The sequence below is a fragment of the Silene latifolia genome, chromosome 9, assembly GCF_048544455.1.
Source record: "Silene latifolia isolate original U9 population chromosome 9, ASM4854445v1, whole genome shotgun sequence".
NCBI classification, from domain to species: Eukaryota; Viridiplantae; Streptophyta; class Magnoliopsida; order Caryophyllales; family Caryophyllaceae; genus Silene; species Silene latifolia.
The window spans coordinates 1,467,522-1,485,509 of NC_133534.1; the positions used below are offsets into that span (position 1 = coordinate 1,467,522).

A 17,988-nucleotide genomic window follows, 5' to 3' on the forward strand; every position below is an offset into this window, starting at 1 on the left:
CAAACCATTGGAGATGCTCTAATAATAAGTCTTAGTAAAATATTGTTTGTCCTTGCATTAAGATACAATAAAACTTTGTTTTATTTTACAGTATAGTAGGAACTCTAGGAAGTGGCTTGACATTAAAGTTTAACGTAAATTAATTTGAGAAAAGTTAAATTGAGTATATACAGTAATTTATATTTCATATGAAAAAAAATAAAAATTCGTTTTTGGATTCCGTGGTTAGGAGTTTTTGTATGTCAATTTTTTTTGACCGAACAAACTTGAGACCATCTCTTTGGTCACGAGTCAGAAACTCGACAATTTTTTTCTAAATTGTAGTTCTCGGAAAGATGATCGATTTGAAAAAAAAAAATCGGCGCTTTATCAACTAGTGAAAATGATTCAAGACTTTTTAAAGTTTTTCGGATAAAAAAATTGGCTATTTCATGCAAAATATTAAACTATACCGCGTAAATTTCGGAAAATATAATGACATTTTCATGATTCACTTGACCGCGTTTTTTTTTCCCCAATCAATCGTCTTAAAAATATCGAACGCTTTTTGAACTCGCACCGAGCCGTTGTATATGAAAGGGCGCGAAAAATCCCCCAATTTGCTCAGCACATGCAACAATGGAGGTCACTTCGCTGAAAAATCTCTGCAAAAAGGTTTGTACTCCCAACACATTCTTCAACGATGTAAATTATCAATAAAAATCAATCTAATTTCAACATAATCACATAATTTCTGTATTACTTTCCCTCAAAAAACATTCGTATTCATCGATTAATTTTACTTTGTTTCGCTAATTAAACAATTATCGTCAGTTGATTTCACTAGCGATTCAAAGATGTCGTTCTTCCGGTGATCCTTGTCGGCTTTCCGTTATCATCCGACGTCGTATCGGTGCCGATATCATCGTCAATCAAATTTCAAGTACTTCATCTTTTCATTTTTTTTTGAATTTCATGCATTGTAGTGTTATACTCCGTACCTCGTATTGATACAAGTTTTTATGATCGCTAAGTGTTTGTTGAAATGTTCATGTGAATGATATTTAGTATAATCATGAGATATTGAGTAATTTTTAGTGTGATAGATTGTTAGATTAATCATCTTGTTGATGCGATTGTTTTATGATTATAACTGCGAAACATGAGCTATCTTTAATTCAGCGTTTTATATTTGAAAGTAGATTTGTAGTGAAGTTTGTGATAATTGATTTCCGCGGTTGATATTAGGTTTAGGAATTTGTTAATTCGGCAAAAAAAGGATACTATTGAAGTTAGGTTATCGTTGCTGACTGAAGCAACTAGCAAGCTCTGTTACTCCGATACTTCACTTAGTTGACGTATTCCGTATCCGATACGTATTTTGTCGGATACGATACGACACTTTGATACTTCATTTTAGACCAAAATATTGAAAATTTCGCACAAAATAGCCGTATCAGATACTCCGATACGTATTTTGTCGGATACGAGTAGATGAGTCTGAGCAGTTTTTTCTGATTGCACAATTTCATTTTCGGACGTAGATTTGCGTAAAGTTTGTGCGATAGTTGATTTTGTGATTGATTTTAGGCATGTAAGTATAGTCATGACTCATGAGGCGCCTTTTTAATTTTTAGTGTGATACAATTGTTCTGGAGTATGTGTGAAGGACTGAATGACGTGATTGTAACTGCGAAACGTGAGCTATCTTTGATTCACAGTTTTATAATAGGAGGTAGATTTGTAGTGAAGTTTGTGCGATAATTGATTCCTGCGATTGTTCTTAGGTTTAAGAATTTGTTAATTCAGCGAAAAATGGATAGTATTGATGTTAAGTTATCGTAATTGGACTGAAGCAAGTACACAATTTTATTTTCGGACGTACATTTGCAGTGAAGTTTGTGAGATAGACTAATTCTATGATTGATTTTAGGCTAGTGAATTTGGTGAAAAATGGCCATTGTATTGGAATGAAGCGTGTATACAATTTCGTTTGAATGCAGTTTCTGATACTGGTGTTGGAAGCAGCTTAAAGGAGTTCCAGGACCTGAAATACACTCATAACAGGCTTTCTGCTGTAGAATGGGGTTAGTCTGAGTAGCGTTAGTGGTAGTGCGGTTATGTAATTGTTCATTTGTTCACGAGTGCTTACATTTGCTTTTTATTTGGCTTGTGTTATGATGCAGATGGCATGCTCTCAATCACGACCACTAGTAAGTTGGACTGATCTTAAGATAATTTCGAACCTATTTTTATACTAATGTTTGGTAAATAATTGCATGTTCCGTGCATGGTGTAGTGGAGATCAATTTTTTTTGTCTTGCTGTCCTGGCTTTAGCACGAGCTATGGTGTCGAAAACAAATTCTTCGGAAATATGTAGTAGCTTTTGTGTTTGTGTTGGTGTTGTACACTTTGTTGTAGTAAATGTTGTATTCTTGCATACATTGTCTGTGAATGGAACTCTGCTGTAGGTTCATTGCCTCTCCTCACCACTTTGCAATGCGATTTTGAAGTCTACATGTATTCTCCCTGGCATATGAAAATTTGCAAGAAAGTACATAAGCACGGAATGAACATTGTATGAGAATGAAACAAATTTTGAGCTGCTATTTGTAATACATGCTGCAGTGTTAAACAAAATGAACTCTGTGGACTTCTTCATTACCGGTTAACAAATTTATTGGATATTGGCATTTCTTATGCCACTCAATTTTCAGCTGAGCCTTTTGTCTGTCATCCACCATCTCTTTCTACGCTCTTGTGGCGTAAGTGCACCACGCCCTCGTCACTCCGCATCTCACATGCATCGGAGGCTTTCAGGAGATGTTAGCTACTCGCACAACGTCGATAAGGAGACTTGCGTCCACTTTTTCGTACTCCACCAACTTGATGTTTCTATCCGACATGGTCTTGTGCTAGTTTTTAATAATTGTATCGTAGTGATGGTTACTTGCATGTGTAATATGGGCGTTGTTTGCCCGAAATTTATGTAGGTATACCTTTTTTTTACTGCTGCCAAGAAAAAAAAATAAAAATTCAGCTGATAGTTTCATCACTATTTGTTTGTATTATAGGCATTGGAGATGCTGCCATTTTTCATTATGACCTTAACCTGAAAGAAAGCTCTCCTAGCAGAAGGCTGACTAAGCTCCCCTCGAGTTCAAAGAAGAATGCCATATTTAGGTGCTGTTATCCACTAAAAATCCATTTCTGAATTCCGAGTATTTGGTGGCTTGGTAATGTTAATGCTTACCCTGCTTTCTGTTTTGTCTCAGTGGAACTGAAGTGTCTTTGTCCACAGCTGAAGACATTGAAATATTATGTGCAGATATTACCGCCTATCTAAAAAAGGTAGCACTGTTATTTATCTAAACTGAGATTGTAGTCGTCTTCTACTTCTTAAATGTACAATACATGTCACTTTAGCTCCTGAGTTTCCGGTTTTATACTTTTATCCAGTGGGTGTATTTGTGTCATGATCTACTGAATTACACATGATGCACTTTTATTTTGCATTTTTTCCTAATCAGGATTACTTTGACTTCTGCTGCAGATGTTGATTCTGAAAATATGTGTAAGTTTATCTCCTGTCTGTTTTTCATGCAATGCCATAAGGTAACGACTTTCATGTTGTGCAAACTAACTGTAAATGCCTTTGTCTTTTATTTTATTTGGGTATTCAAATCAATTCACTACATTTCCTAAAATTTCAATCGAGAAGGAAATACAGTGAACTCAAGTGAAAGGAGAAATTAGTAATTTGGCTGAATGCCTAAATATTTTTGCTATTCCTTGAAATGACGATCACTGCCAATTGATGATTTGATTCTATTGGATTTGTGTTAATTGCCGCTTCCTAGCCCTAGTTATATACGACAGTTTTTACAACCTTTTCCTGTTTTCTGTTTAATAATGATTGAATTATCTTATCTATTAATTAAAATTTGAAATGGTTATAAACCTCTTTCAGCCAGAGATGATATTTCATTGGAAAGTTTTTTCTTTAAAATGGTGCTAGGCTAGCTAGAAAAAGTATATCTGGAAGTCCGCTTTCATGCTGAACCACTTGCTTTTGGTTTTGTCATGTTACACCAGAACATTGCAATAGAGTTGGTTGGTGAATTTGGTGATCAACAAGGTCTAAGAAGTGAAAATGTTGCTTTTTCCACGGAGTTGACATTACCTTCCTCAGACTCACCAAACCTTGAACGTTTAACATCAGGGCTTGAGGAACATGTCTTAAAACACGGGGATGGTAGTGAAAAATGCCAGTCTTGCTTTTTGGACAGGTAAACAAACACACATAAATTACTGATAAGCTGCACTTGCATGTTATTCTCTGTTTATTTTTTAAAATCCTGAAATTTATCTTCGTACTTGTTTCTGGTTCAAAGTTGAATTTTGCATTTCTCTTTGTTCAGAGACAGCGTAAAGGTGGGCTGTGGTCGAGCATGTGTAAAAGAAAACCTGAACGATACACTGGTTGTGGAAGCTGTAATGATGATCAGTGAGTCATCAAAACCTTCAAGCCCATCATGCTTGAAGGCTTTTGAGCCAAAAACGGAGGTGAGATTTCTTCTGAATGATGTTCTGTCAAACATACTTAAAATCGAATTTTTTTCTAAAATAGCGCTTAGCATTAAAGAAATTAACAAAATGGGTCTTTGTTGAAACTTATTACCCAAAATGGGTCCACGTCATACCCGAAGCTAGGCTCGTATTTAAGTCGCTTCCCCGCTAAGCGACTACATCCCGTGTGAATATAAATTGCAGTGGCTATAAATACCAGCCCAAGTCGCTCTGTGGGTCAGCGATTTGAGGCCCAAGTCGCTCGGTGGGCTAGCGGCTTGGCCCAACAATGGTATTTTTACCAAAATAAAAAACAAGAAAATGACCCTATTCAGAGTCGAACCCCAGGTGTCGAGAAATTATCAGTACTCCACTACTCCTAACCGCTATACTACGTGAAATATAATTACTAAAATAAGCGGTGATATTAATATGAATTCTAAATTCTAACCGCTGCCTTAGTTAATTAATATCAATGTTTTAGCGCGTTTATTTATCAAAACAGTACAATTGGTGTAGTGGGAAGGAGGGTAGGTATGTTGTGTAGCATGATCAGGGTTCGAACCCTCCCAGTAACAAAATTTGTTTTTTTTTTCTATATATAAAAAATACTGTTAGTCACTTAGTCGCTCGGTGGGTGGGCGACTTCATCTAAAGTCGCTTACCGACTGAGCGACTTATTTCCGAAGCAGTTTTTCACATATCCCAATCCTACGTAGACCCATTTTCGGTAATAAGTTTCAACTTTGCCCTACTTTGATAATGTCTTTTGTTTAAAGCACCATTTTAGAAAAAAATTCCTTAAAATCTGTACTGAGATTGAATCAACACGGCCTTGATCAAAGTAGGCGAATTGTTCATTTTAAATTAGTTGTCAAAGTTGACATCACTTGACAACCGAAATCAAAATGGGGAAAAATAAAGATGGAGGGAGTTTTTAATTTTGTAGAACCCGTTTTAGATTGCTGTGTAATCATACATGCATGACTGAATGTTTGCAACTTAATTATCTAACACAAACTCTGTAAATATTGCTAGATTTTATACTACAGAGATTTTTCTCCATGCTCAATCGACCAGTCAACTCTCAAAGCCTTAAGAAGCATCAAATGGACGAATTATGGTCTGTCTTTAAAAAGTATCACAGATGACGAGACTGCTATAGTTGAATGGGAGAACTTTCCTGCAAATACACATATCGACATTGCCCTTCACTGCTACAATAATCAATATCCACCAGATATTTACTTATATTGCAGTTCAGTTTTACGATTGAGTAGTGTCAATCAGAAGTTACATTCTTCTTTCTCAGCTACGTATACTATTGTTTGCTGTATATTGATATTCCTTGACTGGCTTGCACGGTTGTCATACCACCATTAAAGCAGAGACCTAAAGTTGAAACTAAGCTCATGAAGGAAGCCATCCGTCTGGCATTGGATGATTTGAAGGAAAGGTTTAGTGGAGCTCTTCTAAGTGCCCATGCTGTCAAGGTACGTCTTTTGAAAATCCTTCTGTTGCTATATAAATTTCTTTGTCTGATAAAGAAGCCAGAGATGCTATAATCTGTGAACAAGAATCTCGTTCATCTATCAAACTAATGTAAAGAAAACAATCTCAAAGTGTCTCATAAAAGCAGTTGAGCTCAAAGAAATTAACGGCAACAGCTATAAGGTCTTTCACTTATTTCTCGTCTAAAGCAATTTAGAAGATTTGTTTATCTCAACAAATATGGGAATGACTCGTTAAACTGTTGTACTTTTTTATCCTCAAGTCTTTGTTCACCCTTTAATTTCGCGTATGCCCTAACTTATGCTTGTATTAACCTTTCAATTTGATAAAAACACTATTTGAATTGAATCGGGTTCTAGGCCACAAACCAAATTAGGAAATTTTATTGGCATGTGTAATCACAGTTTTATGATATGTACAGTATCTGATTCATCTGTCTTTTATTTGGTTGTCAGATCAATACATATGCACCTGATCTTGCAAGAAGCATCACTGGCCTAATATTGTCATCTAATGATCCTAACTTTCAAGGCGAATGTCTAAGGCTACTCGGCATGCAAATGGGAAATATTGAAGGTGAGTCGGTGGAAGAATGCATTAAACAAAAGATTTTGTCTGCAATAGATATCAGTGACAGAAGGCCTCCAAGCCTGAAACACAATGAGGACATACCGTTTCTTTTCGGAGTTGAACATGATGATGAACCGGAAAACATGTGGCATGATTATGAAGGAGAGGAAGAAGGGTGCACTATGATAGATTTCTAATCATCAATTTCATCAGCAAATTACTTGTCCTTGTAAGTAATCGATCAACTTCTTTTTATGCTATTAGACTAAGGCACCACAATATCTATCTGATATTTTTGCGATTTCCTTAGTTTACTCTCTCTGGTGTCTCGACTACAAAATTGAAGGCTCGATAAGCTATTGCGGTGCTTGCTTAATGCTTAAGCAGTACAAAGAACAACCCTGCATTTTATAATGCTTTACTTGTATGATTGTATCTATGGTACTAATCTTGGGTAGCGACACCAGTCACACCTATCGTAATGATCAAGCGCCCATGGCATAACCATCTCCGACATCAAAATCCTAACCGGTTTTAATATATTGCTTTGATGGCAATAACATTACATTAGTGCCTCAAGAGCCCTCGTAAATACTAAATAGGGGTTGATGGGCTCTGAACGCAGTCTTACCTGGTATTAATAAAACGAATAGTGATTATTTCCAAGTGAGACCATAATAATAATGTCAAGAGTTGCAATTAAGAAAAAGAACCGCAATCATTTTGGTAATGAGTTTACTCAATTGCACTACTATTATGAAGGAGAGGAAGAAGGGTGCACTATGATGGATTTCTAATCATCAATTCTGTCAGAAAATTACTTGTTCTTGTAAAACTAGATTTGATGCGATCTCATCTTCAAACTTGATTTGATGCGATCTCTTCTTCAACTCACATTGTGCCACCTAAGTAGCTCTTTTACTGGTTGATATTTGTTTTTTCTTTTGTTAATCACTACTTTCTCTGTGCCTTTCGTAATCAGTGATAATTGCACTGAAGATAAAAGTAAATGCTGCAAGGGAAAGAGCACATTTAACCAATTGAAGCCTTGATGCCTCCAAATCATTTGGCTGTAAGTACTATTACTATAATTTTTATCTTATCATTGAATGCTTTAGTAGGGCACTTATTGCTTAATAGTCATTAATTTTGTCCGTAGTAGTTTTTTTTTTGGCATTTTATTTGACATTTAGGTGATGTTTAATTGAGTTTAGTGTCCACTAATTACACCATAGTGCTTAGATGGAAACTCACATGATTCTTTAGATGAAACTTGACAATCATGTTATATGAATTTGCGGTTGAGGGACGCTTATGATAAATTTCCTTTAGGTCCGGTTCTTTCTGGCTTAATTTTAGCTCATTTCTGTTCAGCTTAGCTCAAATTAACTCTTATTTCAGCTCCATTTAGTTCATCTAATGAGTTCAGTTCAGCTCATCTTCATTCAATTAAGTTCATCTCCATTCAGTTTAGCTCAACTCTATTAGATGACCCTTTTTCGTCAAGCTTAAGACGGAGAATTGTGACCCATTTACAATTAAATGAGACTCTTTTTCGATAAAAAGTTACTTAAACAACAATTTTAGCTATAACACTAGCTACAACATTTTATTACAAAAGTGGCGACAATTTTCCCGCCTTAAACTTAAGACGGAAATGATCAGTCTTAGATGAGAATTTGTGCTTATGCTATTAAATATGGAATGTGACACCATATTAATACTAATAGAGTTTTGAAGGTAAAACTTCAATTGCATTTTGAGAGATGACCAATTGTGGATCAGGACTAAGGCCCTGTTTTTTTGGACTTAAAGTCACTTAATATAAGTTCACTTCAGATCCTATAAGTTCAGTTAAGTTAAGTTCAGATCCTATAAGTTTAGTTCAGATTCTATAAGTTGATTCGATTCGGATCCTATAAGTTCGATTCGGATCTTATAAGTTGATTCGAGATCTTATAAGTTCGATTCGAGATCCTATACCTCACTTAATTTAAGTTAAGTTCGATCCTATAAGTTCGATTCGATTCGATTAGATCCTATAAGTTCGATTCGAGATCCTATAAGTTCGATTCGATTCGAATCCTATAAGTTGATTCGATTCGAGATCCAATAAGTTAAGTTGAGATCCTATAAGTTAAGTTAAGTTCGATTCGAGATCCTATAAGTTCGATTCGATTCGATTGAATCGAGATAAGTTTGATCCAAAAGAAGCAGGACCTAAGGCCCATTCTTTTGGACTTAAAGTCACTTAATATAAGTTCACTTGATCCTATAAGTTCGATTCGATTCGAATCCTATAAGTTCGATTGATTTTATAAGTTCGATTCGATTCGAATCCTATAAGTTCGATTCGATTCGAATCTTATAAGTTGATTCGAATCCTATAAGTTGATTCGATTCGAGATCCTATAAGTTCGATTCGATCCTATACCTCACTTAATTTAAGTTCGATTCGATCCTATAAGTTCGATTCGATTCGAGATCCTATAAGTTCGATTCGATTCTATAAGTTCGATTCGATTCGAGATCCTATAAGTTCAGTTTTTAAGACTCTCGGAACTATACCGCTCCCTTTCACATCAATCTCGTCACTTTTGTTGCTTACTATTATAGGGCTCGATTGAGATTGATGTAATCTTGGCCTACTTTCATATTTGACTTTTGGTTCTTCTTATTTAACTTTTCTCCTTTTATTGCAGTCATGAATCGCCTTTTTGAAAGAAAATACTATGAAATTCAGTCAGGTTATGTTAAAAAATCGCGGGTTTGTTTAAAAAATCTCATTTGGATCAGGAACTGCTGGAATGCGAGGAAGACTGATGCGTGGCTGGTCCCTTACTCTTCCAATACATCACATAAACATCTTGTTGTTGCATCGAAACATATAAATGTTTACTAATCACATCGAGAATTCTTTGCAGATGAAGAGATGCCAGCTCCTCAGAAAGATCAATATCGGTCGTTGGGATTTTCGTTACTAAGTAATTTTCCCTAATAAAATCACAAAATCAGTCTCCAATAAGTTCAGTTCAGATCTTATAAGTTAAGTTCAGTTCAGTTCAGATCCTATAAGTTCAGTTCAGTTCAGATCAGATCAGATAAGTTTCAGTCCAAAAGAACAGAGCCTAAAACTAATTTTTGTAATACCGTGGCCACAGCTATTTATAGCTTCCAAATATTGTTGAATGCAAATAATATTGCCTTCAAATAAATAAAATACAGTCACGTTAATCTCAAAAGCAAGATTGTAAACAATAGTTTTTACAAATTATAATTAATTACTCTAATATAAACTGTAGAATCATTTACATGAAACATTGATTAAACAACAGTTAACAATTTCTTAATTGTTTTTTTTTTGTTAACTTAAATTTGCATCTCTTATTATATACTCAAATGAAAATTATACAACATTAAGCCATGGGTTATCATAACTTCTCTTCTTCCATCTACATCTTGGTAACAATTTTGATAATCACAACCTCTAATGTTATGGTACAAGGTCAAGTTTGGACTTGGGCCACTAAAAGTATCTATATAAGAAACGAAGTTCAGTAAGTGGATTATACATCTGATGTAGTATATCAGATGTTATAGTTTTTGAGCATTAATATAAAGTTTTTGAGTATTAATCTAAAATTTTTGAGTTTTATTTTAAAGTTTTTGAGTTATTTACTTAAACTTTAATCTCAAAAAATTACATTATAACTCAAAAAAATTACATATAAGCTCAAAAAGATTTGATTTTTGACATCATAAAACTAAAATGTAATTTATAAACTCTATAATACTCGAAAAAAATACACAAAAACTCAAAAAGTCATTAAATATGATGTAGTACATCCGATGTACAATCTTTTTTCTCAACGAAGTTGGACAAACAATAAAATATCGATTACAAGATGCAAATTACAATTCTACCCTCGTCGAATTGCATGCCGGTCAAGTTGTCGACCGCAAGTTCCAGGATTTTAACTTTCCGTGGGCGACTACTTTATATTTTTGCCATTTTACTATGGGAGGAACCACAGAGTTTTTGACGTATATACACGAGATGTGGGATAATTGTTTTTTTTTTTTTTGCAGCCGACAAGAAAGGTTTACAATAACTAATGGCCCATAGCGCTTTTAGCAAGACTATGGGCCCTCTTATTTAGACTTCTAGGTAAAAAACTAATACTTAAACAGTGGAAGAAAGATGCGAGTTGGGAGTAATCATCCAGAATTCTTGTGATAAGATGCTGCCCTTTTTCAACACCTGCAATTTGACCAACCAGTTGAAGACAGTCGGAAGAGATGTCCAGATGAAGCAAACCCTCTGACAAAGCCCAATCCATCACCAATTTAACCCCAGGCTTTCCGCTTGAAGTGGTGACTCAACCATGATTTTCCTTCGACCTTGAAAAGGTAATCCCGCGGTTGAGCTAGTCGTCCAACCAACCCACCCTGCCACCGGACATCATAGGATGAGCACCAACTTGCATCAACCTTCAATTTTACCATTTGACATGAGCCTTGTCCGCCAACCAAGAAGAAAGGCTTACCTTCACGCAACATTTGTTTTCCCCCCTTGTCTTCCATGACTAAAACCGGGTGTGTCCCCCCTTCAGTCTGACGCTCGACTCAGCGCTCGAGGCTGTTGCCACTGTTTGTGACCATAGCCTAAAGAAAACATTGGGGATAAACATTTCACATTGGAAAATTATATTATTTTGTAGAATCCAAATGCTCTAGATTGTTGCTAAGAATTGTATAATTCTAGATTCCCCTTCCTCGAGATTACCAAGGTAGACAATCCAATTAATAATCCATCATCGAGCTTCACAATCGAATCCTGACTAGCGTTTATCCCAAGAAGCGTTTCAGCTAGGGGTGTTCACCGGTCCAAAACTGGATCGAACCGGACCGGACGAACCCGCGGACCGGATAACCACATATCCCAAGACCGCGGACCGGACCGGTTAGAAGGGGACCCGGACCGGACCGGAACCCTTTAGGTCCGGTTTTTTTCGGGTTTGGACCGGACCGGTACAAATTTATAAGGCAAATTTATTTTTATTTTTAATGTGACCGGACCGGACCGAACCGAAAACCGTCACCATATTTTTGGGACCGGAGACCGGACCGGTATGTATCCGTCTGACCGGACCGGACCGCCGGTCCGGGTCGGTCGGTTTGCCGGCCCGGACCACTTTTTGTTCACCCCTAGTACTTCCAGCCCAAATCCTCTTGGTAACGCAGCAATCTCTGAAGAGATGTTCCAGAGATTCCACCTCATCTTTTGAACATAGACAACATGTGGATTCCACAGATAAATTTCTTCTAGTATACTCCTCCCCCACTGGAAGGGACCGCGCAATAATCTTCCATAGTAAGACTTTCCATGCACCCGGACTAGAGAGCCTCCATAGACGACGTCTACAAAAAAGTTTACTTATAGAGTTCATTCTGAATGCGTCCCTCTATGTCCCTTTGGTTCCCATGTACCTTTCAAACCCGCTACCGTAACCACTCTTGACTGTGTAATCACTAGTACTTGTAAAAATAAGAGTAGCTATGTGCACTATTATACATAATGTCAAATTCAAGTTGAAATCCCCATTTATACATTTCTTAACACACATTTCGTTTTTCAAGGCAACAACCACATTTTTTTTGTTCAAGCAAATCATCAAAGAACTGCAGGTAGTACAATTTGAACCACTATTTACAATGGTTCTTGATCATTGGTGACGGAGAATAATGGTACGGTAAAGGCCCGATTAGAGACTTACATGTTAAATTTGCGCCACTTTGCTAACTGATTTTTTATCCAAGTATAATCAGGGTGGGGAAAGGACTTTTCGAGGTTTTTTTGGAGCATGTAGGGGATTTTCGTAGGGTAATATATTTGACCACACACACAATAATAAAGACAAGAATAACAGGGACACAAATATAACGAGGTTCACCAAATTGGCTACGTCCTTACTGCGGTTGCACTAGAATTTTATTGATCACACTCAGAGATTACAATAAGAGTAATATACACAAGAGACTTAAGACTGCTCTTATTATTACACTTATAACTACTTATAAGGATTTGAGGGATGCATATTCCGTTGCTTGAACTTCTCTTTTATAGGCAAATGATCATACCCATCATTCTGCTTTTCCTGTACAAGTACTGCATTTTCCACATGCTAGTATTCATAAGCCAACAATGATAGACTTTGCATGTCCAAGCAATAAATGCTCTCAAACACTATTCACAGTAGACAAATATAATTAACTTTGTACACAACTCCAAAACATGGAGGACTCAGTACAACGGAGCATAATTCAACATTTTATTATTTAGGTAATTAACTCATTGGTGGCTTCGTATTCGAAAGCGAATAATGGGACACTATTTTTTGTACCCAACTCCAATATTTAGCCAGCAATATTTCATACTTAGTATTTGGACAGTTTAGTGTAGTAACATTTTGTTTCCTTTGTTAAAATTAGTGTGGTCGCGGTTGTGTTGTTAGATTTGTTAGTATGGAAGAGAGATGCATATATCACCTTTGAATGTTGATCGCACTTGAATACTTGATAAGAATTAAAAACAAAATTTTAGTGTGAAATCATTTTATAAGTTTAAGAAAAAATGGCACTCTAAGTTGTAAAAAATTATAAATAATTATTAAAAATAAAATGACTATACATAAATAGGTACGAAATTCACAATGATATGTTGAGACTTGAGAGTATCATAATTAGCTTCTCAAAATTGTATCACTTTGTGAAGATTTCCTCAAAAAATAATGACATCGAACAATTCTTTTGCCGTATATACACAAAAGATGTCGGACAATTGTAGAATACAAAATTTTTACAGTTCACGGGCTTATAACCCAAGTTGTTTTAAGTCGAGCATAGAGTGGAGCTTTCGAAAGATGGATTTTATAGACGTTGTGTATTCTTTGAAGACGGACCACGGACTGCTTATTCTTGCTTGCAATGGGAGAAGATCTACAGTTGGTGAAAGTCATCAAATCATCAAACATATAATACTTGCAGTTTTATTAATAACTTGTCTCTGTGACGGAGAAAATGTGAAAATTTTATTACAAATAGCAATCATCGACAAATTGACATTATAATACATACTTAAGGCTAGAAAAAGTGATCTGAATTACAAAGGTAACTAATAAAGTAATAAGCACACAGTAGCAGGATTATATTATAGTCCAAAGCTTAGGCAGCACTTGGTGCAGAAATGTAGGACACTTTAAGTTCCGGCATGGAAGCCATGCTATGAGGTCTCGCATAGTCCTCTCCTTCTGCGATGAAATCGAGTGATTTGTCATTGTAGATGTCCTTCCATTTTTGTACTAGCATCTTGATGTCTTCCCTTTCCATGTTAGCCTCTTTGCCTGTGTACCTCCATGGTTTTGATCCCTGTTTTTGCCCCCCAAAAAAAAACCCGGAACATTTATAATGGACTATGGTAAAAACAGCTGAGAATCGGTTTTTCTAGGATGTACCCCTGTGTGTATTAGATGTTTTTTGAAAATCGAGATGGAAAGACATAGGGATACACCGTAGAAAATCCCATGGAGAAAAAAAAATATATTGATGATTCAATATATGAGGGAGAGTACTTACTGCAGCACAGTAGTGAACCACCTTAACTTTGTCCAGCTCGATATTCTCAGGATGGCGCCATAGCATTGCTAGAACCAGGTTGTATATAGGTGGGATCGGTTTGTAAACATCCCGAAAGAACTTATTGAGGAAATCCTATCGCATAACCACGAAAACATTTGTTTACATTTGCTTAAAGTATCTCTTACAAAGAATGAAAAAGGTAAACAAATGGCTGGGATGGGGAAGTAATGTAAACCATCACAAGACCGTCTCAGATGAAAAAGGTAAACAAATGACTCGGGACAAATAGTTACTTCATTCGTCCCAATCATTTGTTTACATTTGTTTAAAGTATCTCTTACAGAGAATTTTTGTGAGAATTTCGTAAACTAATATGGTCTGATAATAATTAAAAGCACATTAATATAATAATTAAAACCTAAGTCGTGAGTAGTTGAGGTAAGACTTGTGTAGGTACCTGTTCAGCAAAGGGAGTTGGAGAAGAGGTCTGAAGCTTCTGAAGGAGTTGTTCATAAGTGAAGCGACTTGGCTCAAAGACGAACATTCCAGCATTGAAGTAAAGAGGAGGAGGAGGACCCATCACAGCAGTAGGCCATTTAACCTTGTCAGGGCATTGTTGACAGTAACCGATTTGATACTGCGGTGTATGTTTCCATGTCTTCTCACAGAAGCAATCCTTTACTGCATACAAATATCCTTCTGGCATTTCAAACAGATGATCTATGTTCTCCAACACTTGAATGTCTCCATCCAGGTATATCATCTTGCTGTATTCTACCAACTGCACGGAACAATTATATATACGAGTATAAAATATGAACAATAATAAGGACAAACAATATAATGATTTGAGGTAAATGTGTTGCTGAGATTAAATACATGTGGGATATTCAAACGACAAACGACAAATAGTGAAAACGGAGGTATTTTAGAGACGGCGAGAGTACAAAAAAGACTGGATGGATTTCGGTATGCTGTATATGTAAATGCCTAAATGGTATGTGTAATGTGTGGACTGGTTTTATCATTTGTTTAACTTTGATTAAAATACCTCTAATATAAATGATTAGGAGTTTAGGACAGAAGGAGTACATTGTACCACTTAGACCCTGTTCTTTTGGACTGAAACTTACAGGATCTGAACTGAACTGAACTTATAAGATCCGAACTGAACCGAACTGAACTTATAGGATCTGAACTGAACTTAAATTAAGTGACGTATAGGATCTGAACTGAACTTATATGATCTGAACTGAACTTATAGGATCTGATCTGAACTGAACTGAACTTATGGGATCTGAAGTGAACTTAAATTAAATGACTTTAAGTTCAAAAGAACATAGCCTTAGTGGAAACAGAAGTATTTTTCTTAGAGCATGCATAACTTTTCGAATATTTTTAGGAAGGATACTATACTTTACATGAGAAAAATGAAGTATTTGGTTTTGGACCATCAAAGTGACAAATGACTGGTATGGAAAGAGTAGTGCAAGTCGTCTTAGGTTACTCGTTAGCTTATTTGTTTGTGCATAATTTTGATGATGGAAATTTTAATATTTAAAGCATAAAGTGTGTTTTATGTATCAAAACGATGGAAATTTCAGTACTGAATTTAAGTAACACCCACTCAGAATGATAAGGTATCACACATTCATTTACTGAATTTCAGTACCACCGTCTCACATACAGAATGAGAACCTCATGTTATATTTACGTTTACGTTTACGTTTACGTTTACGTTTACGTTGTACCATTCTCTAACATGCATGGTTATGTTAAACTAGGTATCTAAGTAAACTTACGTTCCAAATACGAAGTTTGGAGTAGTTGATAACATAATAAGCCATTGCAAATTGAACTTGATTCTCAGGTGGATAAACTGGCTCGATTTCTCGAACCCTACAACCCTGAGATCTTAATATCTCACGGTGTTCCACGGGCACGTCCGGTAAGATCACAACCACTAGAGGGTATAAGCTCTTAACCTTACGTAAGCCCTTCGCGAGTCCGACTACACCTTTAATGTAGTCACCATTACCAGCTAAGAAAGTCACATATGCTCTACTTGAGTCCTTCTCAAGGGCTGTGACTTTCCCATTGCTAGTAAATCGGTCCATTTTTGGAATTTTTCTATGTTTATTTGATTGTTGTTTGGTGCAAAATTTAGAAACCTATGCCTAGTTATTTATAGGCCATGATGAAAAGAACAAAATTGAAATGCAAGCGAAATGAGACTGAAATGCGTACTATTGTCACCAGGGATGGCAGTGGGTCGGGACCCAACCTAGACTCTAAGGGTCGGACCCTAATGGGTCGGGTATGGGTCTAATTTTTTTAGACCCAATGGGTATGGATCGGGTATGGGTCTTAAGAAATATTTCGGGTTCGGGTTCGGGTCTAAGTTATGAGACCCATACCTGACCCTTAGACCCTTTATTAAAGAAAAAAAATCAAAATCATAACTTTTTTGAATTCATACTGGCAGACTGTAGAAACCCAACTAAAGTCTCTTTCTCTTCCCTCATCCCATAAAGTGATAAAACCCAACCAAACTCTTCTGACAATACCACCACTCCACCACTGACACAAGAAAACCACCACCACACCACTGATACGCGACTGATAACCACCTCTCTAATAGGCGGCGACCGACAACCACCATTAACGACAGATTAATAAACTCATAATGTTAGAGTAGTATGATTTTTTTTTTTTAATATTATAGACCCCATAGCCGTTAATATTGTTACTAAAGTGGCTGAAACTCGGACCCGCGAGTAGACCCAGACCCTACCCTTACCCATAGGGTCCGGGTATGGGTCCTTAAATTTTAGACCCTTGCGGGTCCGAGTCGGGTACGGGTCCAAAGGGAAAATCTCGGGTCCGGGTCCGGGTCTGGGTCTAGACGGACCCTACCCATTGCCATCCCTAATTGTCACTATCAGTAGACCAGGTAAAACTGACTCGACCCGAATGACTTGGCCTGAAAAACCCGACCTGAATCCGCATCTGAATAGAGGACCCTAAACCCATATTGACCGACCTTATTTAACCCGACCCAACTGTTTATTATCGCAAACTGACTGTTATCCCCCAAATAACTTAAAACAACCCACCTGAAATAATCCAACCCAACCCGACTCGGCCCAAATACTTTCAACCTCGAACAACTTGAACCCGAATTGACCGACCTGAATCCAACCTAATTGAATTACAGTTATGAGGTAAACAAGTAATATCATAAGAAAAACACAAAAAAAATTAAATTTTTAAAACTAGAATCTTGTAATCAGTTAGTCTTACTGAAGACGGGTCGGAGCAAATGACGGGTAATGCCACTCACAAAACGGATAGGGGGACAAGGTGAGGGCACCCGCTTCCCTCTCTCCTCTATTTGGGTCATTTGTGAGAGGAAATGGTCTTCTTCAATGAGATTTTGTCTTGTAATATATAAATTTCATCGGGGACAAGCGGCCCTAGTCGCCTCTCACTCATTAGTAGAGTATCTTAGAACATACTTGGTACTCCGTACTCAACTTTATGTGATTGCAAATACTATGAGTTACTCTTGTTCGTTGTTAGTGCGGAGTACCTTTTTATTGGGCTCACTCGTTGTCGGCATCATGAGCAATACCTTCACAATCTTATATAAAAATCTTACCCACAAATTTCGTAAGCTTACGATCAGGAGCAATCGAATATCAAACGTTTTGCATTAG

The 17,988-nt window shown here is 36.6% G+C and overlaps 2 protein-coding genes across 2 annotated transcripts; one reads left to right on the top strand and one right to left on the bottom strand.

Annotated features, from left to right (window-relative positions):
* Positions 1 to 522: 522 nt before the first annotated feature.
* Positions 523 to 15,127, top strand: LOC141598632 (type 2 DNA topoisomerase 6 subunit B-like). The gene is made up of 14 exons (XM_074418335.1): positions 523 to 654; positions 814 to 922; positions 1,983 to 2,066; positions 2,166 to 2,192; positions 3,055 to 3,163; positions 3,256 to 3,331; positions 3,534 to 3,554; positions 4,076 to 4,269; positions 4,402 to 4,546; positions 5,588 to 5,778; positions 5,913 to 6,042; positions 6,517 to 6,860; positions 7,614 to 7,703; positions 14,723 to 15,127. Exons 1-12 carry the CDS (start codon positions 619 to 621, stop codon positions 6,826 to 6,828), a joined length of 1,434 nt encoding a protein of 477 aa, XP_074274436.1. The 5' UTR covers positions 523 to 618; the 3' UTR covers positions 6,829 to 6,860; positions 7,614 to 7,703; positions 14,723 to 15,127.
* Positions 13,701 to 16,421, bottom strand: LOC141598633 (galactinol synthase 1). The gene is made up of 4 exons (XM_074418336.1): positions 16,072 to 16,421; positions 14,727 to 15,050; positions 14,267 to 14,401; positions 13,701 to 14,059 (listed from the first exon to the last, which is right to left on the bottom strand). The coding sequence occupies exons 1-4, from the start codon at positions 16,384 to 16,386 to the stop codon at positions 13,856 to 13,858; spliced, it is 978 nt and encodes a 325-aa protein (XP_074274437.1). The 5' UTR covers positions 16,387 to 16,421; the 3' UTR covers positions 13,701 to 13,855.
* Between the last annotated feature and the right edge of the window lie 1,567 nt (positions 16,422 to 17,988).